Raw genomic sequence first — 26,485 nt, 5'->3', positions numbered from 1 at the left:
TTTTTTTTTTTTACAGACATCTCCTGTTTTGCTTCTTGGAAAATGCTTGATTCCTGGGGATGTGCAAAAAAGGTGAAAGGGATTGAGAAGTACAAGTTGCCAGTTATAAAAATAGTCACAAGAATGTAAAGTAAAGTACAGCATAGGGCATATAGTCAATAATATTGTAATAACTATGTACAGTGTCAGATGGGTACTAGACTTATTGGGGTGATCACTTCATAAGCTATATAAATGTCTAATCACTACATTGTATACCTGAAACTAAAATAACGTTTTATGTCAAGTGTAACTGAAAAATAAAATTAAAAATAAAAGAGATTTAAAGACAGAGTAATCAAATGCAATGTATGAACCCTGACTTGGATCCTAAACCAAAAAAAAAAAAAAAATCAACTGCAAAAAAATAACAAGACAATGAGGAAAATTATGAAACTGAATCACTGTTTGGTGATGTTAAAGAATTTTTTTCAATTTAAAAAAAAGAGAAAAGAAAATGCTTGATTCCTAAACATTATGATTCTGTAAACTGCCACATGAACAGTGAAGAGTTACAAAAGGCAATACAAGCTTTTTGGTATTTTTTCTTTTATTTATAAAGCACACATTACCCATTTCCAGTTTTGTCACGGTGTTTGTGATATTGTGATATGTGAGGTACAAAGCATAATCCATGACAGTAAGCCTGATAAGAGGGCAGATAAAAATGAGTGTCTTCATATAAATATCCAACAATGAGATATTTAGCCAGGTGAACAACAGCTGTAGGATTTAATCTTATTTTTAACCTGAGTTCTGATTTTTCCAGGCAACTTTAGATGTCTGATGGATCCTAATTTGTATCCTCTTTTCTCACTGTTAATATACAATAATGCCCACATATTAAACATACATAAATATAATCTTCATATGATTTAAGATAATAAAACACTTTTAAAGTTATGGTAGCTTCTAGACTTATCTACCATTTATCGGGTTAATAAGCAGGAGTGTGCAGTGATTAGAAACATCATGAAGAATTCGCAGCTTTTACTTTGCAACTTTATGAAATTCACTGGCACCTTGAAACATATGAACAGTTCAGTTCTACTTTGGAAGCTGGGAAAATCGATTCTCTCTCTGACTGTACAATATCCATTCCGATGATTCCAGCATGGCTTCCTCCAGGTAAGCTGACATTGTCTTACGATAACAGAGAAGAATGTTGACCTCGTCGCGACGGAAGTCACCAGTTAAGTGCAACGTAGAGCCCAAGGGACATCTTTACTATACTAACGTCACATTCCTGACCTTCTTAGGACTGGCCGTGTAAAAGGTAACATGTGGGCGACTGGATGAGGCGGGCCGATGGTGATCAGGCCCCTGGTAACAAAGGGAAAAGGGCTGATTTAATCGGTTGAGATCACTGTACAAGGCACACTTGAGAAGAAAGCTGCGCTCATCAGATAAGATCAAATGAGGCTGCAGAGAGAAACAAAAATGGCAACACACGTCCTTCCTTGAGTTAAGTCTTTTCAATAACACACACTCTAGAAGCTCCCAAGGTCAGGACCTAAAGAGTGATCCAACTCAAGGAACCAATATTTGTATGAAGGCAACTTACTGCAATGATGCGGTGTTTTGTCTTTCAATTTTCCTATGGAAATTCTAGGTTTTGGAGAAAAATATAAAATATGTCTAACCTCCTTTGATACGACACAGTTATTTATCCCTCTAAAGGAAGGGGTAAAACTGAAGACCTGACTCCCTCTGTCTCCCTGGACAGTGGGTGCTGCGGGCTCCCATCAGGAATTCTTGCCATCTCGTTCTGAAGTATAATTGCACACAAGCCATGCCCTCCTTGGGAGTGGCCGAGGCCTGTCTAAGAGTATCGCCCCATTAAAATGCATTCAACACACTTTCCTGCCAGTCCTGACAATGCCAGCTCAGATCCCAGCGCACTGAAGTGACATAGCTAGGCACCATAAAAGATTTACCTGGCCATAGAATGGTAGTAAGTCTTGAAAATACAGTCCCTCTGGCTCCTGGTCTTAATTTATTGACTCCCAACCCCACAGAACTAGATTGCTGATGGGATACCCTCGGCAACGTGCTATAAGAACTGTGCTTCTGCTACAACTACCCCTGAGATTTTTGCTGCCGCTTGCCTTTTGTTTTCACTGCCAGGTTGCACAAATGCATTGTTGTTTTCTAAATTAATCAAGAGTTTATTTATGTAGATCTCAATAGAGGAGGGACTGATGGAGAAGACTTGATCCCCAAAGTTTCAAGTTTTTCATATGCTCATCCCCCAAAACTGGCAGACTCGGGAGAGAAAGAGACAGAGAAGACTAAAATAACCAGAAAAATAGACGGACAGTAAACTGAGGCCTGGAAAGAAGAGAGGGTAAAAAGGGCTGTCTGTTTTAAATATTCACTGAGCTGCAAAACATCTGCAAACCTCATGGCTTTGTATAAAAATAAAAGGTGTTTGCCTTTCTCATCAACTGTAAACATTTTTAGTAGGAATTTCTAATTGCATTCATTAGTTTTGTCCTAATGTGTTTCACGGGCAGTTACACCTGAGTTAACTGTATTTCACCAACAGAAAGTCTTGTCTGCAAAATAATTGTCAGTGTTAGAGCCTAACTGTAGATTCGGTCATAACAGACATAATCAGGGAGGAAAAGTGTCATTTTGCTATGTGTCCATTTTGAAAAACAAGCTTTTTTTTTCCTTCTGAAACTTCCTGTAACTTAATATATGATCTGGGGTCTCTACAGTGTTTGGTTCCTAAGACCAATGGATAACTTCTATCCTTTAAAAGTTTAAGAAAGCCATATCTAAAACCCTATTTCTTTCATTCATATTGAATGTGTGTGCCTTAGGACCCATCTAAACACAGGAGGTTTCTGAAAGTGTTTGTTCCCCAACAATGTGAATTGTGTCAAGACTCTTCCTCTTGACACGCATCACACCACCCCACAAGCAGCTCAAATTCTCCTCTGTGCTTTTCGGCAAGCTCAGTGCTGTGGGGTCATGCAGTACACGTCATTCCAAATGCACAGTTGTAAGAAAACACCCAGATCTCCGAGATGACTTTCCCCTAGAAACAATGCTACACATCTGTGTTAGGTTTTCATGCTGGACCATAAAACACTTTCCTCCAAGAGGATCACCTGGGACACGTAGTCAAAATGCCCATTCTGTGGCCCGATATCCCAGAGATTCTGACCCAGAAAGTGTGGAAGAGGCTCAGGAGATTGCATTTTAACCTGCACCCAAAGAGCTTCTCTGGATTGAGAACCACGGCCAAACAGGCAGAGTACGCAGGTAAACGTATGTATGGGTGCTGGATGCATCTCCATGTGCAGCAAGCATTCTTTGGGATCTGAGAGACAAGAAACACATCCAGCATTTCTGCTGGTTGGTGGCAGAAGAAAGGACGGCTCCATCTAGACACTTACTGGGGAGTGGGCTGAGAGGTGGGGGTGAGCAAGGGAGGGAGCCCCACGCAGCCAGGGGGTGCCTCTTCTCATGGTATATGAACCAGTGTCACCAGATGGACCTGACCTATGCCTGCCACCAACCCCCTGTAGCTTCTGACCATGGTGGCTGACTTTCTACAGGGCAAACCTCCAGCCCACAGCCTATCCCCAAGGACTCTGTCCCAGAGACAAGCCTTCACCCCTTCTGACGTTTCCTAAAGACTATCAGCACTGAAAGCATTAGGAGATAACTAGGGAACTGAAAAAAGGGGTTCCCCACAAAATTGCATCTTGGCGTTCTCCACGGCAGTGTGGGCTTCTGGCTTTCTGAACTTAATCAAAAGGATGTCGAAGGAGCAAGAGTTACGGGAGGCTGGTACAGCAGCAAATGGGGTTTTCTACCCCTTCCTACAGTATTAAAATTTCAGTTTCCTGTTTTAGTAACTGTTAAGTGCAGAATGTAATAAAAACCATGCTTGGTGATGCTCGATGAAGATGCAGCACATAGAGGCTCATACAGCCTGGAGATGGAGAAACAGCCTGGAGATGGAGAAACACCCTGTCCAGGGGTGGACAGGGTGGACAGGTGGCACTGAAGGCAAAGATGAGAATAAGCAGAAACGCTGCTGCCTCCAGAGGGCCGTGCTCAGCCCTGAGCTGGCTGTGGTCATGTACTCAAGGGCTCCGTGTCTGCAGCCCCCTCTCCTTGTAGAGGAGCCCACATGACTCTGGCAAGAGTACAGGCACCATCAACCCGGGGCAGGGGACCAGTACATCCCCTCTCCAGGGTACTTAGCCCAGGAACCATGAATGCCTGGGGACTCTGAGCAAATTATAATTACCAGGCGGCGTGAAATTACAAAGTAGACAAGTTGATCTTTGGCAGCATTTGTTCCACTTCCATCTCACTATGAGGTGGCCAATAACCCTTAAAGCCGCCACATGTCAGAGCCACTCCAGGCTGTTCTACAACACAGGCGCTCAAGTTGCCTGCCTGTCTACTGAGCCAGGAGGTCCGTAAGTGGGGACAAAGAATCCAAGCCTCCCAAAGGCCACTAAGATGAGTCCCATGTGCAGCCCCCGACTCTTCAGCCTTCCCCTTCCTTGTATCATGTTTGAACCAAGACCCTTGAAGAAAACCAAACTGCCCAAGACCACAAAGGAGTGAAATGGAAATTGACAGGAAATCATGTACGTTTCTTCAAGGACCCAAAACACAATGCTATTTTTATGTTGCATATTCATCTGTGCTGGTCTAACAATATTTCTGGCCATGACTGGATTAGGATTATCCGCAAAGGGTCCCTGGCTACATGCACGCATGCTCCTTGCATCGCCTTGCTCGTGACAGCATAATGCTGGGTATTGAAGTTATTCTCCACTTCAATGAAGTACTGCTTAATGAGCACCCAGTGATGTCGTGCTGACTCTGGGTCGTCACTGGCCACCCATTAGTTAAGACTGTCTGAAAATGCTGCGGGCCGGTAAGACCAGCAGGGGAAGCAGAGGGGAAGGCCACTTCAAAGACAGGACAAGCGCAGACACAGCAGTCGCTGTACTGTTGACGAAACCAAGATGGCTCTGCTCTGGGACCTAGTAACCTGGAGCAGGAGCTTTCGCTGCTGTTGCACACGCCTTGTCTCCACAGACAGGACATGTGTCTGACCCACCCGCTCCGCAGGGATGAACACTGGCAAGTGTTTTTGCTGCAGGCTGACCCCACAGCTTGAGAGCTCTCATTTTAATCCACAGGCTTTTTAGGACCCGATCCTAGCACAGATTTTCTGCAAAACAGTGTAATCTGTAGTCAACAACCCTGAACTCTAACAAGCCAGCTTCTGGGGCAGGAGTCCTGCAGGGCACTTCTCTGGGCCCACGAGGCCCATGTGCATGGAAATCCCCCCACAGCAGCCATGCAGGTAACAAAGTAGCAAATTGGAGTCCCACAGAGGCACGCGGAAAGGAGGCCAATAGGAAAGGACAGCGGAAGGGGCTCTCAGAAGCTCTCAGCTTCCTCTCCTGGGCCCTTGAGGGAGCAAGGCTCACTGCAGAATGGAGAGAGGGGAAGAGAAAAGCGAGCGCAGATGGCATTGGCCTTGCACTGTGACCTAGTGAGTTCTGAGGAAGGTCCTCATCAACCTGCAGAGCAAGAACGTGGCGCTACACACCAGAGCTGCAGACCTGGCCTAGGAAGTTCTAAAAGGAAGCTCTCTGCTAAGGGTCACCTTGACTTGCTTCTATAAGATGGGGCTTGGCCACCTGGCAGCTCTCAAGTGGCTGGTTGACCATGTGCAGGACTATGTCCTCTTCGGGCAGAGGGCACAGAAGGAGCAACCATCCCCCTAGGCCAGACCCTTTCCTTTACTGTCCATCTTGTTCCTCCCTTCTTTACATGCTTTATGGGACGTGTAGCCCGAGGTATATCTCGCTTCCACGTTCTCCAAATGGGCAACCTGCAGACAGTGCCTGGGCTCATACTTGCAAAGTCATCCTCTGGTTAATGATCAAAGATGGACCTATTCAGAACTGTGCTTGTCCTAAGTCCCCCACTCTAAGTAGAAAAATCCAGCCATTTAAAACCCCTGTGTCTGTTTCTAGCCCAAGCAAAGCAGTCCATCTTCTTTGCATCCCACTCGTTCCTTGAAGACACCGACTCTCTGGGCCGAGATGCACGGCTCCCGTAGGAGCCTTGCAAACACTTCAAGAAACACAGGTGTGTGTGTCACTGTTCTTTTTCCACCAATAGATTATTTAGCTGGCTACATGTTTAAGTAGCAGAAACTTCTTAAATTTCTCTCCCCGTGTATTTTCAAAACAACACTTCAAGCTTAAGAAGCAACTACTCAGAGCTCCAAAACTTCATTCTCCATTCTTGCATCCAAATACATCTAGAGTTCCCCTTTTTCCTCATTTATACTTCAAGGGGAATCGTCTGACATGAGCCCCTTCTGACTCGTCTCCCTGCCTACCCCATCCTCCCCACCCCAGACCTGAGCTCTTTGGCTTATCTAGTGGAAAGACACGCCACAGGAAAAGGTAACCATAGAAAAACCACGGAAACATTGGGGACCGTAAATGTATTCTTGGGTGACCACGTTTGGCCCTGGGTAGGAGGGCCCCTCCATCGGCCCCGCACCCCCCATTGAAAAGCAACATTCTTCACGACCTGGTGATAACTCCCTCTCACCAGCCACTTCTTAGTCAAGAGACTGAGCCTTTGGAAGGGGACCGCTTGCATCTCTGTAATCACCCCTCCCAGTATCAGTTACATGCATCAGAAGACATGTGCCCAAGAGAGCAGCCATGATGGGAAGACATCTACCTCTCCATTTTCCTGATACCCAGCCTGAGGAAGTAGATTAACTCGTGCCAGGAACTCACAATTTGTCACACAGGCCCAAGTGCTTTCGTGCCGTAGGCCCTTCCTATGTCTTCCCACCTGACTACGTTGGTTGCTGCTAATAGCCTCACTCGGGTCCCCCTTATACATGGTTGAGCAATCGTCAAAGCTCCCTGTCCCCCCAAGGCCTGGGAGGTACACAGGGCTGGCAAGATGTATGGGTTGAGCTGAATCCCAGCTGCAGGGAGGATATTGTAGCCTTGAGCTGCCTGGAAAGTCAAGTGAGTATCTACAGAGAGAGAGAGAGTGAAGGGATGGGGGAGGCACACTGTCTGCAGTAGGAACGGTGACCCCTGGGCACAACCAAGCCACGACCACCAGATCTGACTCAATCCATGAGTCTGGCTTTTCCAGAAGCTAAAAGGGGAGAACAGCCATTCTTACTGGGAACACCATCGTAGAATCACAAAAAAAGTCCTTCTTATTTAAAGTTGCATTTGTACAAGCCACAAAGTGGTGCTGGTTATATATATTTTGCTTACTATGATTTGGGTTATAAAGAATCGCGTTTTCTGTATATAAACTCTAATTCGTTCACGTATGACAACCAACGTTGACTCTGTGCCCAAAGAAAAATTAACATGCTGTGCCCTCATGGTTCCTAACTGACTGTTTTCTTTAAGTTTGTGTCATTTGGAAGGACAGCACCTGTCAGAATTTGCCTAACAACCAGCCACATCTACACCTTGTCCCCCACCCAGGAACTCTAGTCTTGTCCACCCAAGTGCACTCTCGACACGTCCCTGATGACATCTCACAGATACTTCAAGATCTACAAGTCCCAGTGAAACTTCTGCTCTTTCCCCCCAAACCTGCTACAATGGGCAAGAGATACCACACGTCGTTGCCCGTTCCCTCCAGGCTCACCAGTGGACACGGAAACGAGCCAAGGCCACATTCTTCCATCACGCACACAAAACAAGCACTGTTTTCTAATCACCCACCACAGGGCAAGGGTTTTTAAACGGCCAGAAAAAAGTTCAAAAAGAGGAAAAATGTCTAAATCACCTGATGAGGGTGCCCACTGCTGCGTTCTTCTGGAACACTGGATTCATTAGATTTTGGAGGGAGAGAAGCAGCCTCTGCAACAGAAGAACAATTGTAGAGTGACATGTGACATATAAACCAAGCTACACAGTCCAACAATTCTGACTTATGAAGAAATACGTTTGCTTTTATGTAATATTTTACCCCCAGCATAAAATAATCCTTAATCATAAACAGTTTTTTTTAAGTTCCCTTAAAATTGCATACTTCTAGAATTTTAGTTTTTTAATGAAATACAGCATGGCAAACTGACTCAATATCAATTCCTTTCTTGACATGTTAGTCTCATTTAGAGACTAGATAAAGCCACAGCTTTAAAGACTGACCAATGAAAATACACACAGGGCAAAGAGGGGAAAAGGCAGCCAGGGGGTGTGGTATGGGCCATGATTCTGTTCCAAATACTTGATTAATTACTCAACATACTAATGAATAAATATTTGCTCACAAGAAATTTTGCAACAAGCTGAGAGCACATTATCACAGGGAACCGTTAATGCTTTGTGGGATACTTTAAAATCCAAAGCATGCAATTTGGAACATCCATGGGAGGCAGCCGTGGCAAAATGGGGAGAATGGGGCTGCTGAGAATTAAGTTCTAATTTTAGAGGGGAAAAAAAACATGTTTTCATACCTCTCAGTAAGAATCGATTAACTAAAAATCTTTCTGTCAAATTTGTTTTGCCAGGCAACTAGTTAGGACCAGGTCTCCCTCCCCGGCTGCTAAGGAGTAATTTGTACACCTTTCTCTCACATCTGCCTGCCTGCCTTCCAAAAGGGTCTCGGTTCAAATCCTACCCCTGCTGCTTACTAGTGACCATGCCCTACTACTGAGAAGCCCCCTCATTAGGGCTGTATCCTCTCAGGATAAGACATGTAGATGATACAAAAAGAGTTTTCAAAATTTAGTCTTTCAACATTCTCCCACAACCTATGAAGTTGAATAGGAACAGATTTCTGAGCTGAGCTAGTTCGAATCTAGTTGAAGTTCTGGGGAAGTTCCCCTCGATATGTTAAAGTGCCTCCTCACACACATTAGTTAAGGCAGAAGGCTTTCAAGAAAGAGAAAGCATGAAAAAAATGTATTTTTAAAAACACAAATTTCCACATCTGTTTATTTTAAACTTTAGACAAATAGGTAGATTTGTACTGCTAATCTAATCCAAGAATATTTCTAGTTCTGGATTTTCTCCTTCTTATAAAAGTTACCCCCAAAACAACATCCACCAATGGCTACGTCAACTGCCTTGTGAAGCTGGTGGTTGGTTAGCCAGCTCTCCTCCCCAAAATTCTCCCTTCCAGGTCTTTCTACTGCCGCATCTGTCTACTCACTTGTGGTCTTTGGCTCATCTGATCTGTATCCATAGTTTTCATTTCCGTTTTTTAACTTTGTCTCTAAAGTTTCTTTGTTTGTCTTCACATTTGCAGATTTCCTAGAATTAGACCATTTTTAAAAACCACATGTTAATGGACAATGGATGTTTACTCCACACCGCTCCGCCCAGAGCATTCTTACACGTTCAATTTAGCACAGGCCACAGCTCGGTCACTGGCTTCCAGAGGATTCTAAGCCTCGGGATGGACACTCACCTCCACCCGCATGGCTGGGCAGGCGGCCCACGTGCTCACACACTCATTATGGGCAGAGTTGGAACTTTATCCTGAGAGATCCATGGACTCCACAACCAGTCAGTACTCAACTCAGAGACCAGTGACCAAATAAAGCAGGGTTGGAAAGATACAGCCCACAGGCCAAATCCAGCCCACCGTCTATTTTTCTAAATAAAGCTTTATTGGAACACAGCCACAGCTGCCTGCTTCCATGTTGTCTATGGCTGCTTTCACGTTACAGAAGCAGAGGTGAGTAGTTGTGACACCGCAAAGCCGAAACTATTTACTATCTGACCCTTCATAGAAAAAGTGTGACAACCTTCCAAATAGAGCATAAATTGGTGCAGCTTCCCAGAAACAGGAAGTTTGGCAATGCATATCCAAGATTTTTAAATATTCATGCTTTAGCACTAAGAATTTATTATAGGGAGATAAGGGTACGTCCAAAGATTTACTTGAAAGGGTGTTCATTCATAGCTGTCTACAATAGCAGAAACTACAAACAACCCAAATGCCCAACCATAGGAGACTAGTAAAATAAATGACAATACATCTCTACAATGGAATTCCATGCCACCTGTAAAAATTACCATGCATGAGAATTCTCATGCACTGATGGAGAAGTGTAAGCTGGTACACCTACTGTGGAAAACAGCGTGGCAGTATCATCTAAAGTAAAGCATATACCTACCCTATGAGCCAGCTTTCACTAGTAGATATATACCCAACAGAACACACGGTGCATGTCACCAAAAGACAGAATACTCAGTGCAGTAGAATTCAGCACAGCCCCAACCTCAAAACTATCCAAATGCCCATTTAAAGTAAAATGGAAACGTAAATTGCATATATGCCCCCAATGTAGTATTATATAATAATAAACTATCTGTTCTACAGTCAACAGTCAAGGTCTGTCTGACAACGGGATCAGGAAGCCCATGAGTGATGGGACACCATATGATTCCGTTTGTATAAAGTTTATATGAATCCAGTCTCTGGGGATGTGGAGACAGATGTCAGCAATGTGAATTTTGAAGGAGGACAACAATCTGATGGGGGGCGGAGGGGCTTTTTGGGGGCGCTGGGGTGTTCTAGTTCCGCAGGTGGGCAGTCAAGGTCCAGGCACATAAGCTTTGTGAAAATTAATCAAGCTACACACCTATAATTTGTGTGCTTTTCTGTATTTATGTTATATCACAATAAGAGCCTGCGTTAAGGAAAAGAAACACACATGGTATAGGCTAGTATTTCTTACCAGAAATCATCTTCAGAACAATGTCAAGGGAGGACAGGAAGCTATAACATGTATTTATTATAACACAAATGTCACAAAATGCGTATGTGTGTATCTATGTGTGTCCATGTGAACACACATGCGTATAAGTATATACAGACTTCAATAACTATCATTACTTCTGGACAACAGAATTATAAGTAATTTTAAAAACATTTCTTATACCTATCTTCACTTTTAATTTTTCCTATAATAAACATTGCTCCTATACGGAAAAAAAAATTTCTGCAAAGTCTGCGAGCAGCTGGAGTTAGCACTGTTGCCCCAGGGGGAGGGGGAAGCAGAGAAGTACGGGGATCCCCGGGAGTCGCCCCATCTTTCCTTCCCGGCCTAAAACACTAAGGTCTAAGAGCAGAAGCTGCAATGGGCTGAGGCCCAGGCCCTGAGCAGGGGGCCTCGTTCACATTCTGACCTGTCAGCCCCGCTCTAGACGGGAGATACTGGGCACGTTGCTTAACTTCTCTGTACCCTGTTTCCTCACCTACAAAATGGAAAAACAGCCTCATCAAATCATTGTGAGAAAAGTAAGTGAGATGAAACCTCCACCGAGCGTAGAAAGCTCCACCTCCAGCGCGCGGCACGCATGTCAGGGACTCCGTGCCTGCTATGATCACCGCTGTGTCGTGATCACTATTGCTGCTGGTATTATTACTACGATGCCCTACCCTTTGCCTTGCATAGCTGTTGAGTCCTTTGCACTACATGTTAAAATCACCTAAAACCCCGAAGCATAGAAATGAAAGATGTGACACAGTAACGGTGAACTGAAGAATCCACGCTGCCATCCTGCTCAGGGCGGGACAGCAATCTAGAGAAACGCCAGCACAATTCTCGGGGTCAGGTGTCCTCCCTCTCCTCTTGCCCTAAGTCACACCCCAAAGGGAGGGTGTTTCCAGATTGCTGCTTTGTGGTGTCCTCAGAGGCGGCCACCTCTCTCAAAACACATTATCACTGGAATCAGAGGGACAGCGGGTAGTATCCTTACACAATGACTGCACTCATCTTAACGCACCACATGCAGCCCAAAGGTATTTTAAAACCACAGCGTTTCAAAGATGAAAACTAACAAAGACTGGCAACTAGATGTGGTTTTGTTATAATACCCCCACAAATCCACTGCCAAGTGAAAAATCCCTCCCCTTAGTACATTTATAATTATGTAAATATTGCAGATATTTAAGCTGGTTCTTTATTACTGTAATCCTTGACATAGTAACCTTAAAAGTGCTGGCAGCTACTTCTGGAGGCCTGTGGGAATGGCAGGAATTTGTCAGTCCCCGCCCCTCTTACACGTACAAGCAGTGAACGCTACCTAATTTGTCTGACTGGTCATTTTCCGGTGCCTTAAGCCATCCAGCTGGTCTCCCTGTTTTCTACCACCCCAGAAATTCTGCCTGGCTCTTCAATATCCTTGAAATGGCCCCTGAGTCCCTGGCCTTGATTCAAAGGAGGAGGGAGAACAGTCACGGTACGTAGTGTCCTCTTGTGGAAAAAGTTGCAAATACCAGACACCAAGTAGAAAACTCTCCGTTTTCCTACGTGAGCCAGGGCAAGTCAAATGTAGACACATACTACATTCTACAATTCACGTTGCCATATGAGTTTGTGATTGGCATATGTGTTTTTAGAGTTGCCCATTTTCCATACTTAATTTTGAGTAACATAATCCTAAAATCCCAGTTATGTGTGTGGGGTGTGTGTGTGGGTATGTGTGTGTTGGTGTTGTTTGTTTTCATTTGTTTGTTTTTGTTTTCAGAAAATTGATGTAATTTCAAACTTACCTTATTTCACTTTGATAATCAGATTCTACAAAAAAAAAAGAATAAAATCACATCAGCAAAGTCAGGATAGTTATTGTCAAAAAATGAAATCTCATTGATTTTTATAGATCCCCTAATTTTAATTCATTACTGAGTATTGGTGACCCATTAGGTATCGTTAAGTTCTCCCACACAGAATTATGAAGTGACTCCCTAGCATAAGAAAAGTGGAATTCATTATTTGCTATCATACATATAAATAACCCCTGGGTGCCTAAAATATGGTAGGTACCTAAAAGTACTTAGTGAATATTGAATTTGACTAGCGAGATTAAAAAGACACCATTCACCATGAAGGGGTGCTCTGCATCCCCATCCCTGGTGTCATTCACTCAGTATTTACCATGTGCTGGCCTCATGTCAGCGCTGTGCCAGGTATTATCTCATTTAACCGTTACCACAATCCAAGAGGCAGGTGTTAGCATTACCATATTTTTAACATATAAGGAATTACACTGTTAAGCACTGTACTTTAATTCTTGAAGGTACATGTTCAACTAATATGTACCAATGGTATCAACTCATACAGTTGTGTTCACCCCCAAAGGCTACCATTAAGTAGCTGTGTCTTCAACCAGTGGGATCTTGGACTGGAGGAAACACAGAACTTGAAAATGGGGGGGTAACTGAGCCACACATAGCTGTCTGTCTCAAAAGCCAGCTCTGCAACGCTGCTTTCCAGTCTAGGCCTTCTAGCCATCACGCTGCGCGAGATCTAAAAAGCATTCATGTTCCTGATTTTGTAGATAATGTTCCCACTTATTTTCAGTTCTAATCACATCTGTTGATTCACACCCCAAATTGAACCTCAAACGCAATCTTATTTGAATTGAAGGAGCGAGACTGTCTGGTCCCCCGCTGGTAAGAGGGGAGTATCGCTGGTGTTCCCCTAAGGGCTGGGCTGTAGGATATGGGCTCTTGGTCCCTCTGCTCTAGAGGCTGTGATTCCAAGGCCTCCAGGCCACACTGAGTGGGGTCCTCCGTCAGTCCCCTCTCCAGGCACCGCAGAGCAAAGCGCCAGAAAATACTATTGAAAAAACTTGACGTTTAATATTTTTACACATGGAAATAATTATCATGGGGAAATCCAGGTCTTCGCTGGATTATTTACATTTACGTCAATGTGTAGGGTCCATTGTGAGTTGCACCTATAGAGGCGGGTGCTGTAAGTAGGTTGTCACAGGCCCTGTTCATAGCCCTTACCTGGACCTGCTACAAAGCAGGGGACAAAAACAGCTCATTCTTACATGGGTCTTCCATCTCAAAGTTAAATAAATGATAAACTCTAGGACGGATCACAGAAACATTTAATACATCAGTTAACTTAATTCTCACAGCCAATCTATAGAATAATACTTATTCCCATTTTGTAAACGAGGAAGCTAAGACTCAGAGAATCATGCTTCTGCCCATCCTACGTGGGCCGCCAACATCGCGAACCTTCTTACTAGGCCAGTGCAGAACAGAAACAGACAAAAGCCTAAGGGGCACAGAGTCCAAATGACTAGAATGTTTTCCAGCTATGCCACAATAGCTAACTCTGAAAATAATCATCTTGAAGCACTGAATAATCCCAGTCACTTCTGAATTAAAATTGAAGTTATCCAATAGTTTTCATTTAAAATCCAGTCTATTTTATTTGAGTAATCCATCTGTGGCAGATAGGGTAACGCCCAGGTGAACACAAATTCCCATCAAATCTGGACTAACAAGGAGTTCACGACTGTTCACTTTCTCTTTCCTAGGGAATAAAGTTACATCACAGAACTAATTCTGTGATCCCCGATCACAAACCCAATCCATGAAGGCGCTAAGGCTAGGCCATCAGCCTAGTCAAGGGCAGACCCTGCACATTACATGGAATCTCTCATTAAGAGAGCTATTTCGTGTAAAAGAGTTACTTAACACAGTAGCTGCACACACACAAAGTGCTCAGCGAATGGCAGTTAGTGTTAATAAAATTAAAAACACAATTAAACTGGCATGTTTAATTAGGCTAACATCCAAATTCTGATTTTAAGAAAAATAATTGAACTGTAGAAAATATTCAAATAGAAGCAAGTGAAGGTTTTACAAGAGAAAGATGAGGATGGAAACATAGTCAGCACTTGGAAAGGCCTGAGCCATCCATGTGCCAAAGATCCTTCGGTTTCTGAAGTCACAAACTGCTAAACTTTATAACAACCCCCACCCCCCATTGTTGAGGAGACCATCCCAGTGTTGAGCCTGGCCCCCAAACAAGGCCACCACTTTCATGTCTTGAAGTATCTCAAAAGACCTCATTCAGAAGACATGTAATTATTTTTATTAATTTTATTTGTCCTATTTTTGTTAATAGAAGCTTGTTTTTTTCTTTCTACCACTACGTCAACATTCACCTACAAAGGGAGATTTGGAATTCCATAAAATAGGAACCAGTCTTTTAGTGTGCTCACATAGACAGGTATTATTCTAGAACAAAACATAGCATCTAAATGACAATCACAATAGCCTTATGCCCTTGCAAATAAGCCCAAAAATCCAATAGTCAGTGTGTTTGATGAGAAAGGTGCCACCTCATCACCGGCTTTTCTAGAAGGGCTGAATCAGGCCCCAAGGGAATGGCTTCTTTCCTTTAAAAAGTCCTCTGTCTCTGCGAATTTCACACATTTCCTTTCAAGGACTCAGAAAGCCAATGCATCTTTTGAAAGAGCTCACGAGCTCATGAACTTCAACTGCTTGGGCCAGAAGTTCAAAAACGTGTACAAATCCATATGAACCAAAAAGTTACCTTTCTTCTCTCTCCCGGAGACACAACAGCAGCAGAATATTATAATCAGAACAATGATCAGGATCAAAAGCAGTGAAAATGAGACTGCCAGCAGGACTATAGCCCAGGTAGGCAGTGATGTACCTGATTCATCAATATCGCCTAGAAGGTCGAAAGAGAAACAGAAAGATTTTAGTGATGCTTGCCCCTGTCTCGGGTTCTGCCACAAGTTCTGCCACACTATAAGTTAGATGATGGCTTCCAAATAAGACTATAATAATATTATAAGTATTATAAGTGTTCAGCCTGGTACTGCTCGCTGTCATAGCCCTACATCCTCTCTGCGTACTAGAATTTCATTCCTCCGCAGTATTTCCCATTGCAATGCTTCTTGCTGTCAATCAAACCTCCTGACTAACACAACCCAAGCACTCGCTGGTTAACGCCTCCCCCAGGCCTGAGAGGTACATAAGCTCCCCACTTGCAAAGTGTTGACCATCCTCACCATCCTGCGACACCTTTTACTTAGTCAAGAAACACTTATTGACAGCTACGGCTGGACCAGACTGGAAGATGGACATCTGGTGCTCGCTTCCATGACCCCACACGCCGAGAGTCCAGAGCCCAAAGGAAATCAGGACAAATTGAGAAAGGGTCACTCCTGAAGGAACTTGGTGCCAAGGCTTCATTCACTCCACTGCCACCCAGTCCCCACCCGCAGAATTCATTTCTCATCTTGTAAGTTGCTCTTCCCATGGCTCTTCAGGAACCACCTTCCTTAGAGTCCACTTTGCCCTCTTGATTTTGTCCAGGCCTCACGGAGTTGGGAGAGAGAAAGTTGGAGGGAGGAAGTAAAAGGAGGGTGGGGAAAGACAGAAGGACAGAAGAAAAGCCATTTTGATTTATTACAGCCATGTCTTCGCCAGAGCTGTCCAATACACGTCATGTGGTTATCTAAATTCGGGTTTAAATTAATTAAAATTTATGTAATTAAATACTCAGCACCTCAGTCATGCTGGCCACCTTTCAAGCGCTCAAGTGACAGATGTAAAATATCGCCTTCATCACGGAGAGAACTGTTGGACAGCGCCGCCTAGCCGCGCGCTGTGGGAACTGCACGGATGTTCCGAAGAGCCCTTATCACCTCCCCCTAGGGAACCGCCTTGAAGTCAAACCACATGTCAGCAGATCTGTTTAAACGAGAATTGCTATTCAGTGAAGTCTTCCACTTAGTGCCCTCCGTGCCTGGGTGGTATCTCAGTGGAAATGAACGCTATTTTATTAGATGCTAGTCATTAGAGAATATTAAAACAACAGACTTCCTATGAAGTAAGATTAGATTTGCTTTTAAAACAACGGCCTTCCTGCACTTTGGAACCAGAGTGTTTATAATGGAAAAACAGCTCTCGGATGTTCTTCCTAAGAGGCTTCCTTGCAAACTGACCGTGAAATCGTAGGTTGCTATCCCTGTGTCAAAGTTAAACGTTCAGAATTAGTTGTAGGAGTGGGTAGAGACGGCCACTCGCGCTCTGGTGCTTACAATCATCAGCCACCTGTATGCTGACTCATGCACAAGCAAACAATCCACAGACTTACCTCAAAGCGAGCTAGAAGTCAAAGAACTCTGTGCTTTGAAGAATTATACAATCCAAAATATTAGTCTTCTGCCCTTTGTGCAAAGCTTCTCTGCATTTCCTGTGATGGATTTTTAAAATTTCCTTTTTTTTAACATCGCACATTCACTGCCATCTTAAATGTCTATGAAATCAACTGCTGTCACTTCCATTGCCTCTTATACAGCTGCACTATCAAAATTATATTTAGTCCCCTCAAGGTCAAGAACTGAATCTGATTTTTTTTAAACCCCAGCCACCTGACACATATTGGGCACCTTGGATGGATGGATGGATGGATGGATCTCCACATCACCCATCATTTTTCTAGGATGAGCTGGGACAGATAGAGATAGGAAAAGAGTTACCAAAAAAGGTGGAGACTGCCGGGGACAGAATTCTACCCTTCGCAAGACACGCATCCTTAGTCCCAGAATTAGAGCATTAAAACAAGCCAGTCCCCTCACATCCAGAGAGCAATACGGCTTATGCCCTTGCTCCACAGAGAGTAGAATCCCAAGAGTCACCTGGAATGTTTGTTGCACGTGTAGATTCAGAGCCCACCCCCAGTGGTACCAAGTCAGGGGGTCTGGAATGGTACCCAGGCGATTCTGATGCAGGTGGTTGGTGAACCACCGTTTGAGAATCCCTGGGGTGCAGCCAAAATGTAAACACTGCCCAAGCAACCTGCCACATTACAGGAGGTTCCCATTGCTGTCCCTCTCACAGATGTGATAATAAAATTGTTCAGTCCAAAGCTGCACTTATGATATTCACAATCTGGAGTTTAAAATCAGACCATTGTGTGGAAGCCTCTTGACTGACAAAGAGCTTTGGGCTTCATGTCAATGGAACGAGTGAAATGTCATGGCCACTATTTACTTTAGCCTCTGGCTCACTCACCTGTAACAATTCTAGCCCCCCAGGCTGTTCAGAGACTCAAGAGATGTATGCAAAAGTGCTGAGAACACTGTCAGGTACAATGCACATGTCTGAGAGTGCTATAATCATCCTAAATTCAGTCTGATGAACTTTTTACACATTGAAGATTGTACAAAGTAGAAGCTTTCATAATGAGGGAGCCAGTTGGGGTTAAACATTAAGGTCTGGCTCAAGATTCAAGAGATAATCTTGAAATTCATACTGGAAAAAGTCAACACACTTGTTGACTTACTCACATACCCTCTATCAGGGTGTTTTCCTCCGCTGCTGGAGAAAACTAGAAGCATGCCTTGCTTCTGTCAACCCAGTCTTGACATGACAACCTTTATCTTGACACGACAACCTTTGTCTTGACAAAACAACATTTGTCTTGACACAGTCTAGCACAGAGACAGTCTGTTACCCTCAGGAAAGAACTGTTTAAAGAAAGGGAAGGGCCACTTCGCTGGGGTGGTGACCGAATCAAGGAAGAAAGCAGGTGGTCTCGTGACCTCACTCACTCTGTACCTTAATTCCACCACCAGGTTCATCCAAGTGCTGCCTGCACTTACCTACAAGCACCAAACTCTCACTAAAACGGCAACTGATATCAGGAAACACAGGGCTCATTCTTTCGCTTCCTATTTTCTGTGACCACGCTCCACTGGGGGTCAAGGCACCCCCAAGTTTCACACCTAAGTGAGACTTATGCCCTCGCTCTGCTCTAGTGGAGCCCAAAGAAAAGCGTGGTGTGTGCACGTGGGGAGATGTAATTTGGTACCAGAGCTACACAGAAAAACCTTTCTTATTGTAATCATAGTTTTAATTTGTCATATATGACATATATATGTACACATACATGCATATATATCATAGATAGTCTTGTTTAGTATGAAGCTAATTTTTTAAATGAGTACATTTACAGTGATTAAAATAAAAATCAATAATAGTCATATGTTGGTAAATCAAAAACCATGACAGGGGACAGAAAATGCCAAATCTTGGAATGAGCTCATCCATCGTCCAACCCGTTCAGCGTGCAGGTAAGACACTGGGACGAAGAGACTCAGTAAGCTCACAAGATGCTCAGAACAGGAAAATCTGGGGGCCTGACTCATGTCTACCCATTCTGCCAAGTTGGGTCTCCAATTTGGGGGAGATACAGCCCAGGTCTTGCAGGAAATAGGGAGTCTGGGAGGACGCTTATCCCTGACCTGTGCCTCGCTGAAGGGTGTGGGCGTGATGACTCAAGGTGACGGGCAGACTCACTGGAGAGGATGAGTAAACTAGACCTGAGTAACCCACAAATCGTGACTAAGGAAAATTAGCTCCCAGGTCAGCACTGCTTGCCTTCCTCCCTATATCCCTTCACACAGCTGTGTGCACGTTAGGGCTGAGTTTCCAAATTTACTGTGTGACTTCAGTCTCAGCTTGGGGACTGTCCTTTTCCCATCTGTGAAGAAAAGGAAAAGAGTATTTCCCAGATGCTCTCCCAGGAAAACTCGGAGTTTTGAAAGGGCACATACCATTTCTTAAAACCAACTGGATTAATACAAAATGTCACCACCAACACGTGCAAAGCATGCTTGTGTGCTGACAGAAGGGACACTGGAGCTCTCTGAATCCATAAAACACACGATGACCATCACTCTCTCTCCTGTCCTGTGTGCTCTGAGACAGCGGCAGTCCTAAGTGATTTCGGTGTCTTAACCTGCTTACTTCTCACACCAACAACAACCCTATAAGGAAGATATTATTATTTTCTCAGTTTCACCGAGAGAAAACTGAGGCAGAGAGGTTAAGTAACTTGCCCAAAGTCACACAGTGAGTAAGTAGGTAAGATGTCATCTGAGTCCAGGCTGTCTGGGGTCCAAGTCTGGGTGGATAGTAGCACCTGATGAGGCTGGGTCTGGAGGTGGGCTTTGGGCTTTTCCAGTTCAGTAGCTCCTAATCATGACTGCCCAGTAGAGCAATCTGGGGGCTCTTTAAAAATGCTAATTCCCAGGCTCCATGCAGACCGATTAAATCAAAATCTCTGAGGTGGGACCTTACGTGTTAAAGTTCCCTGGAGACCGATGGGCAGCCAGGAGAATGAATGTGTGCCCTGTTCTTCTCCCACTCGGTTTACAGGCAGGAAAACTGAGCCCAAAGGTCAGTGACTTGCCGAAAGTGGCACAGCTAGCACCAGAGCAACGACCCAGGACTGTCACTGCCGCCACTCTTATCGGCCCTTGAAATTGCCACTTGTCACAAAACTAAGATTAGGACCAGGAGTCACTATACTCTGCAAGGTGCTTGTGGGTTCTACAATGATGGCTTTGTTTTAACATGTCACAGCCCGTACACTTAAGTAAGTGCTCAGAACAGCAGAGATATCCATCCAGATGGGCAGATGGGGTGGCGGTGTTTATCTCCAGGCAGGCCGGAGAGGGGCTTTGAGTTGTATGTGTGTCTGCAGTGCTGGAAGCTTGGATTACTTCTGGAATTGAGAGAAAACCGATTTTTTAAAAAACATCAGCTTAGCCCTTGCAACATGTTTTTCTCTAAAGAACTGGTAAGTGCTTCATGCAACTTTTTGGCCTAATTATGCTTCCTAAGGTGCCATGGCCATGATTTAAAGGTATATTCTAGAAATGAATACAAATTCCTTGTACTTTTAGGAAATGGGTGGCAAGACTGATGTTTATTGGATGCCTAAAAAAGCCGGAGCAGACACAGCTTCATTCATTCTGGGCTGTCCGTGAACCTGGTATGGGCTCTCCTTGAAACCTTCTGGCCACCAGCAGTAATGAGGTCTTCAACTACTAAAGCTTACAAAAAACACACAACACACAGCCAGCCACCAGCTGCTCTGGGTCTTGGTAAATAATCTAGAAACAAATTAGCCTTTTCCAAATGAATCCGATCAAGTAAGGCTCTTTGCAACGCACCCACTGCGCTCTCTCCTCTGTGACGCTGTCAGGACTCCAGCTGCTGTAATTATGGCTGCTCACTTCACTAGTGCTTGTCTAAAAAGAATTCGGCTGAATTATACCTGGTCAAGGGAAACTAAGGGCCCCTTGTCCTTCCCCAACAAAAGAAGAACTTTGCAAGTCAGCTAATCTCCAAAATCCAATGGTATGGGCATCGTTAATCAGGCCAGAGGTCTTTGCCGCATTATTACCTTGCTAAGATATGTTGTTTAAACAGTCGATTTCATTCCATTTGGTGTTCATGAACTTTTTTTAAATCTTCCCTTAACCGCACTTTATCATAGTTAAATAGCTTAAAGCAAGCGAGGTTGGCTCCTTGGAGAAATGGCTGATTCCAGACTGCAACAGGAGAAGTGCTAAGGGACTTCGGAACATCTTACTGGGCCAAGTGCTCAAAAACTAACAGGGACATGTCAAAAGGACATCAGGGCCAGCTGGAAGGGATTCCTACTGGCCAAATCTGGAGCAATCTGAGCATCAAAATGAATAACAATGAAAGCAAATTATAATGAAGTGAATAAAAGTGAGTCCATACTACAACTATTAAAAGAAAAAAAGGAAGAACAGAAGAGGGAATTCTCTTCTTTATAGAAGAATGCTAACTAATAAATAAAGAAAAATTATGGAACTAGGAAATCACTCTTTTACAACCACCATAAAAATAATTGATTCAGGCAATGATATCGATAAAAGCAAAAGTTATGAGGTGAGAGTCTATTGAGAATATGATATTCATGCAATATTCATATATTACATATTAATTACAAAGGCAAAAGATTTCTTTACAACAAAGCAATTCGGGCATGCCACTTTGACCAAATGGTCAAACTTATTTCCAGGTATAGGGAAAATTGGTATCATGTGCCCACATGACATGACCCATGTCTTGCCAAAAATATTTAGCATAAATCAAAGTGTGTTGGAAAACATCAGACAAATCCATATTAAAGGGCATCTTGCAAAAATGGTCTGGACCCGTCAAAAATGTTTATATCAGGAAAGACAAAAATGGGGGGTGGGTGACCACTGGAGATTAAAGGAAACTGAAGAAGACCTGACAGCCAAAGGCAATGCATGGTCTTTGACTGGATATTGATTTGAGAAAAGATAATAGCTATAAAGGAGAAATGGGGAAATTTAAGTATCGACTGTATAGTATATGATAGTATTGTATCGATGTTAAATTTCCTGACTGCCAACTGAGTCGGAGTTTTGTAGAATGGCCTTGAATTATGATACACATGCTGACATATTTAGGGGTAAAGTGTCATAAAGTCTCCAACTAACTTTCAAATGTGTCAGCCAAAAAGAAAGAAAGGAAGAAAGATAAGAGAAAATGTGAGAGAGAGAGTGAGAAGCAAACATGATAAAAGGTTAACATTTGTTGTATCTAGGTAAAGGTACGTTTGGTATTGATTGTACTATTCTTACAACTTTTCTGAAGGTTTTTAATTGTTCAAAATAATAAGCTAGTTGAATTCTAGTTTCATCTTCTTATGTAGTCTTGCTGAGGAATAAGCTAAATTCCTTTGAATTTAACAAGCTAAACTAAATTAACCTTGACTTAAAATCAAGAAAACACAGATTTCTACATCCCTTACCCTCAAAAGCACGGATAGTTACACCAGAACCAGGTCAAAGATCTGGCAGCTTTGGGTCTCCGTCCCCTTTTTTGTTGTCAACACCAGCTGGAGCTGCTCCCTGTGAATGGGGCACACTGTCTGGTCCCCTCTGCTCCATCTGCTACCTGACACATGTATTCACTTATGCTTTCATTTCTGCTGTCTGCCTGGTCTCCGGGGCGTCTGAGCTGGAGATGACAAACAAGGGCCTAATGGCCAGGGCGCAAGCTTATATGGCACAAAACTGGGTATCAATTCCAGCAGTGCAAGCACAGAGCCACTAGTGCTGACCACAGGTTGGGCTCTGAATGGCTTTTTACAGGTTCACGGAGACACCATCTCCTATGGGTTGAATTCTGTCCCTCCAAAGTTCATATGTTAAAGTACTAACTCCTAGTATCTCAAAATATGGCCTGACTTTGGGAATAGGAGTATTGAAGGTGTAATTTAGATGAAGTCATGCTGGTTAAGGTGGGCCCTAATTCAATAGGACTGATATTCCTATAAGAAAAGGAAATTAGGACACACACACGCACAGAAAGAAGGCCACACGAAGATGAAGGCAGAGATCAGAATGATGTGTCTACAAGCCAAGGAACACCAAAGATGGCCGGCAACCACCAGAAGCTCCGGGAGAGGCCTGGAACTGATGCCCTTTCCTGGACCTCAAAAGGAATCACCCTGCTGATACCTTGACCTTGGACAACCAGCCCCGGAACTGTGAAAGAATACATTTCTGTTGTTTAAGCCACCCAATTTGTGGTACTGTTTCGGCAGCCCCAGGACACTCCTGCACCGTCCAGTGGCTGCTCACACCGTGGAGGTACAGTTGACAGGAGAGCAGATTCTGGAGACAGATCTGCAGGATCACCTCTGACCACTTACTACCTCTCTGGACATGGGCCAATTCCAAACAACACTGTGTCCCTGTCACCTACCTCTACAGCAGGAATAGTAACAGTATTCCTTCAGAGGGCCATTGTGCAGGTTCCTCGGGTTAATATTTGAGAAGTTTAACACAATGTCCTTACTTGGTAAGTGCTACGCAGTGCTTACTATTGTTGTTGCTGCTGTCGTTATTACTGTATCATCATCTGGCTTTGGCTCAGCTTTGTTCTGAACTTTGAAAGATCTTAAGTGAAGGTGTTTTCATAGTGCTAAAAGCTTTGGACCAAGAGAGAAGCAATTCCTGGCTTCTCGGCCCTTCCACCCCTTCCAGCTGCATGACCTGAATTAAGCATGGCACTTGTCTCAACCTCCTTTCTTTCCTGTTTTGTAAATTGAAGGTCTGAAAGTCAGTCTCCAGGCCCGAACCCCCGTGTTTTCTAGTTGGCCCAGGCTGGCTCCAGCGTCAGGCAGACTCTGAGGGTCTATGAAGCTGTGTGGTTAGAGTTTCTGGTATGCCACGGGCCCTACAGTGGATTCCCTTTGGGGTCTAAACTTGAAACTTATGTCATTTAGTCACATTAAAAAAATATACGTAGACTTGGTACTTTCAAATACACTGTGGATTTCCTGGGTAAAAAATAAAACATTATAATTCCACCATGACTGGAAGGAATCCGAGAAGACCTGTGTACCCTCCTCAGATGTCGGGAGAGCTTGCTTCATATTGGCCCAGGAATGAGATCAAACCAGAACAGTTGGGGAAAGTTAGAGAAAAACGTTGGATTCAAGTATTTACCTCTTTACTTGATGCTGCTTTATGCTAATGATTGTAAAGATTCTTAATGATTTTCACATGTAAGTAAGAAAAGACGATGTGATTTTAAAAGCAAGTTAAATAGCAGGGTCATTACGCGGACACTACGAGTATTTTTGTCTCCGTTACCATTCCTACCAGAAACGAAGATCCCCTTATGATTTTCCTCGGCCCTGAGATCAGGCAGCAAGACACAGACAACATAAGCATGCAACAATAATTTACATAAAGCAAAAAGTCTTCACTTACCCAAGGGAGACGGAAGCACAGTAAGATTTACAGTTACAGACTCGGGGACCTGCAGCCCCTTCATGGTAGCCACACAGGTCAAAGTTCCATTGCCCTGAGGCGTCAGAGTCAGGACACTCACTGCACTTTGAAGGTCATCAGGCTCCGGAACGGAGTAACAGCTTGAATGACTGGCCGGAACACCGACCTCCCAGGAGAGAGCTGGGAGTGGGGTCCAGCCCACAGCGTGGCAAGTCACATTACAAGGTTCATCCTCAGTGACTACAAGACTGTTATTGGGAATGCTCAACTTCCCCACAACTGAAGAAGAAAAGAGAAACATTCTAAGGAATGACCATGTCTCTCCATTCCAGGTTTTCTTCATTTTCTCTTCAAATCACATTGCATGAGAGCTACCACCGCAAACCCAAAGTGGCTGTATCTGTAACGGGAAACCTTAATTCAGATCATGTCTGTGTCTTTGTTTGTTCACAGAAGAAGATGAGATTGCTCACCAGAGAACACATACTTCCAGAAAAATAAATAAAAATCAGGATTTAGGGGAACGTAAGTCATATGGAAAAGAGATGGCAAATGTGCCTGTCATGGGAGCTACACAGTCTCTGAAGGGAGTTGTACAGTTGTCCTGGGCTGTCCTGGCAGCCAAAGCCAAAAGGGAAATAAACTTCACATTCATTGTAAGGAGAACACATCTCAGACTCATGGGAAGTCCCGTTGGTCAAGTAGATTCTCTTTTTTTTTTTGGTGGGAGGGAGAGGAAAGAGGGTCACATTTTTAAATGTAACTTCCTATGATATGATTTAAAATATTTTTCTAGGTACAAATTAAATCAAAATTAAATCCAATATAATTAAAGAAATAACTACCCTCAATCGGGTATCAGAATATATTACTGAGATAAATTATTTAGAAGTTTTCATTAAGGACCCACTTGCATGTGCTAGCGTTCACACTAGAAATAACCCATCTGAAAATAATGCCATCGTGGACCAAAATTACTAGAATAACCTGAAGATTGGCCCCGGTAAAGACACAGCCTTCTTGAAACATAGATACACTGAAACGTTCCAATTAAAATATTCAAAACACACAGCTGCATAATATAATGGGAAGAACACTGGACTAAGAATCAAACAGCTACTGTCAATCCTGGCTTTGCCACAAAATGGCCATCACCTTGGACAAGTAACTAAAATGTTCAGGCTACGTTTTACCTGTCGAATTAGATGATTTGACGAGATCAGGGGTTTTCAATCATTATTCTTTCCATACCTTATAAAATCACTGAGGATTCCAAAGACCTTTTGTTTATGTGGGTTATATCTATCAATACTAACCATATTTGAAATTAGAATTAAATATTTGTTTATTTTAAAATACTTATTCAAAAATAAAAATAACCCATTATATGTTAATATAGATTAACATATTTTTATGAAAAAAACCCTATATTTTAAACCAACATAAATTAGTAAAAAGAGCGATATTGTTTTATATTTATGCAAATCTCTTTGACGTTCAGCTGGATTTTCGTATCTCCTGTATTCAGTCTGTTGCAACATATTGCTTTGTTGGAAGTTTATAAAGAAACTCTGACTTCACACAGATATATAGTTGAAATAGTGAGCAGCACTTCACAGATAAGCATGCATATTCTTTGATACTATACCAACACTGACAAGAAGTGGTTTCTTAAAAGTTAGTTGCACTGTAGAATCTGAAACCTATAAAGGGTATTTCACTGTTACAGTAAAATCCATTGCTATATCTGGGACTTTGAATGGCTCTTTCACCCCTAACGTGAGTCACTTGGAAAACGCCGGTCCACTGAGTAATGCACCTCCCCAGCGTATAGCGGAAAACTCCCCTTTCTCATGAGAACAATGGGAAAGACGACTAACATCTTAATATTATTGTGAAAACAGTCGTGACCTCACAGACCACCTTGAAAGGGTGTAGGAGACACCCTGGGAGTTCCCAGACTAGCCTGAACTGGATCACCTCTGAAAGCAATTCTT

At 43.4% G+C, this 26,485-nt stretch overlaps 1 protein-coding gene across 1 annotated transcript in view; it reads right to left on the bottom strand.

The window, feature by feature from the left end:
* Positions 1-649: 649 nt before the first annotated feature.
* Positions 650-26,485, bottom strand: part of IGSF5 (immunoglobulin superfamily member 5) — a 40,195-nt gene continuing 14,359 nt past the window's right edge. Inside the window, exons 4-9 of the mRNA XM_033131681.1 lie at positions 24,468-24,767; positions 15,410-15,550; positions 12,601-12,625; positions 9,247-9,347; positions 7,876-7,949; positions 650-1,362 (exon numbers count right to left, since the gene is read on the bottom strand). Coding sequence (XP_032987572.1) covers positions 1,267-1,362; positions 7,876-7,949; positions 9,247-9,347; positions 12,601-12,625; positions 15,410-15,550; positions 24,468-24,767 — 737 coding nt within the window. The 3' untranslated portion in view covers positions 650-1,266. The remainder of the gene's footprint in view (positions 1,363-7,875; positions 7,950-9,246; positions 9,348-12,600; positions 12,626-15,409; positions 15,551-24,467; positions 24,768-26,485) is intronic.

This window comes from Rhinolophus ferrumequinum, chromosome 2, assembly GCF_004115265.2.
Source record: "Rhinolophus ferrumequinum isolate MPI-CBG mRhiFer1 chromosome 2, mRhiFer1_v1.p, whole genome shotgun sequence".
Lineage (NCBI taxonomy): Eukaryota > Metazoa > Chordata > Mammalia > Chiroptera > Rhinolophidae > Rhinolophus > Rhinolophus ferrumequinum.
This window is presented reverse-complemented; position numbering and strand designations above follow the sequence as displayed.